Raw genomic sequence first — 2,125 nt, 5'->3', positions numbered from 1 at the left:
GGTTCATCTCATGACTCTTCAGTTGGAAAGCATACACTGTATAGACAGACACAAGAGTTACACAGTGGACTTATCTTTTTATTTTCATCTTTGTGCCCATATTTCTTTTTTCCTTCTCTATATCACAATGACATTGTAAAGGTTTTTTTTTGTTTGTTTTTTTTTTTTTTTTGGTCAGACCACTAGTAAAAGTGTAAACTAGGAATTCTATCCAGTCTCTTTCAATCAATATCCCACATACAATAATGTGTAAATTTGTACTTTTGAAATGGATATATGGCATACATAAACATATGGCATACTGTTCAATACAGTAACTGCCATTCAAAATGTTGCCATAGTTTACATCAGAACATCCCTCCAGAGTATACTGTTATATTGACAATATGACTAATTTATTTGACTGTCTTATCCGTACACAGTGACACAAGGACTTGTCATTCTGATGGCACTGACATGTTCATTGACACAGATATTTATTTTTGAGAGATGAACTAAGGATTTTGAGTAAGAGACTGGCTTTTGCAGGTAATACATGGTGTTTTTTGCTATTTGTACGAGTTGTTTTGAGAAATGCACTTACTGTTTTGCAAATGTCAAGGATGATTCGGGAAATGTACCAAAGCGACTGAGAAAAACTGTAACTGTTTTGCAAATGTCAAGGATGATTCGTTTAATTCTACAAAGATCAAAGAATTAAACATGGACAAATCCGATCTGGCCAGTTTGCAACTGCAAAACATGAATGATGAGAATACAACATACGACTATGCCTATGCCTATGAAGACCAGTTGTGTCGTAAAGAGGTGGGGGTGAAAGACGCATCTATTCCACTCCTTTTCATATCAGTGGTTGTGTTGAGCTGCATCTGTGACATCCTCTTTCTGGTTTTCTTTGCATTCTACAAGAACCTCAGATCCCTGACCAGTGTTTTTTTCCTCAATTTAGCTTTATCAAATCTGCTGTTCACTTTTGGACTCCTGTTTCAAGTCTCATACTACTGGGCTTGGACATTTGGAGATGTTGGCTGTAAAGCTGTGAAGTTCTTCTTCTATGTGGGCTTTAACAGCAGCGTGTTGTTCTTGACTCTAATGACTGTTCAGCGTTACATGGCAGTGGTTCATCCTCCGTCTGACTGGAAGAGATGCAGAGGCCTTTCTCTGTCTCCTGTTATCGTTTGGATCCTGAGTGGAACGGTTGCACTGCTCGGTTCACTTCATAGTGAAGTCATGATAGAATCTGACAGTAAATACTGTGAATATGGCAGCATTGACTGGAAATCTGGCATTGCTTATTTTCAAAATGCTTTTTTCTTCATTGCTTTTATAATCATGTTTTTTTGCTATGGCAGAATGCTTCGGACAATCATAAAATCACGGACTAATAAGAGACACAAGACTGTTAGACTAACATTTTTTATTGTGGTGGTGTTTTTTATTGGTTGGGCTCCATATAACATTGTCATGTTCTTAAAATCTTTGACCTTCCATCCATTCACAGTCTGTGAAGTAAGCATAAAACTCGACCATGCTGAATTTTATGCATGCCGAATTTTAGCTGTTACACAGTGTTATGTACACACTGTTGTGTTTTTAGTTTTTGTAGATGGAAGGTTCCGTAATAGTTTATGAGCAATTCCAAGGAGGTTTTGTGTAAAGATTTAAAAGGATAGTTCACCCAAAAATGAAAATTCTTTCATTAATAACCCAGTGTTAAGACCTCAGATTGACATCATCATTGATGTCAAATAACAGGTCCAATATGCAAATAAAACTGACACCAAAAACTTGACATGAGGTTGATTAGAACATCAAACATATTGCCTAAATATACTTTAAACCAGTTTCAGTGTGGGATTTACTTCCTATTTTCACCCAATCACCACTAGAAGACTTTGCCATCAGAAATGAATTTAAAATGATGTTACAGAATCTGGATCAGATCTTCACTAAAATTTGACATCAAATTGATTTCCAAGTGGCTGCTGGGTATAGCAAATGAAGCTGCAAACCAAATGGCTGTGACTTTTGATGGCAAAATTATTTTCTTGGAAAATGTAAGCACACGTGACATCTTGTGAAGCCAGAAGACACATAATGTATGGCATTATTTTTTGTTGGGTAA

The 2,125-nt window shown here is 36.4% G+C and overlaps 1 protein-coding gene across 1 annotated transcript; it reads left to right on the top strand.

The window, feature by feature from the left end:
* Nucleotides 1–679: 679 nt before the first annotated feature.
* LOC109060695 (chemokine XC receptor 1-like) lies at nt 680–1,844 on the top strand. The gene has a single exon (XM_019077854.2). The coding sequence runs from the start codon at nt 703–705 to the stop codon at nt 1,630–1,632; it is 930 nt and encodes a 309-aa protein (XP_018933399.2). The 5' UTR covers nt 680–702; the 3' UTR covers nt 1,633–1,844.
* The last annotated feature ends 281 nt before the right edge of the window (nt 1,845–2,125 follow it).

The sequence above is a fragment of the Cyprinus carpio genome, chromosome B23, assembly GCF_018340385.1.
Source record: "Cyprinus carpio isolate SPL01 chromosome B23, ASM1834038v1, whole genome shotgun sequence".
NCBI lineage: Eukaryota > Metazoa > Chordata > Actinopteri > Cypriniformes > Cyprinidae > Cyprinus > Cyprinus carpio.
The sequence above is the reverse complement of the archived record's forward strand: the minus strand, read 5'-3'. Positions and strand labels throughout refer to the sequence as shown.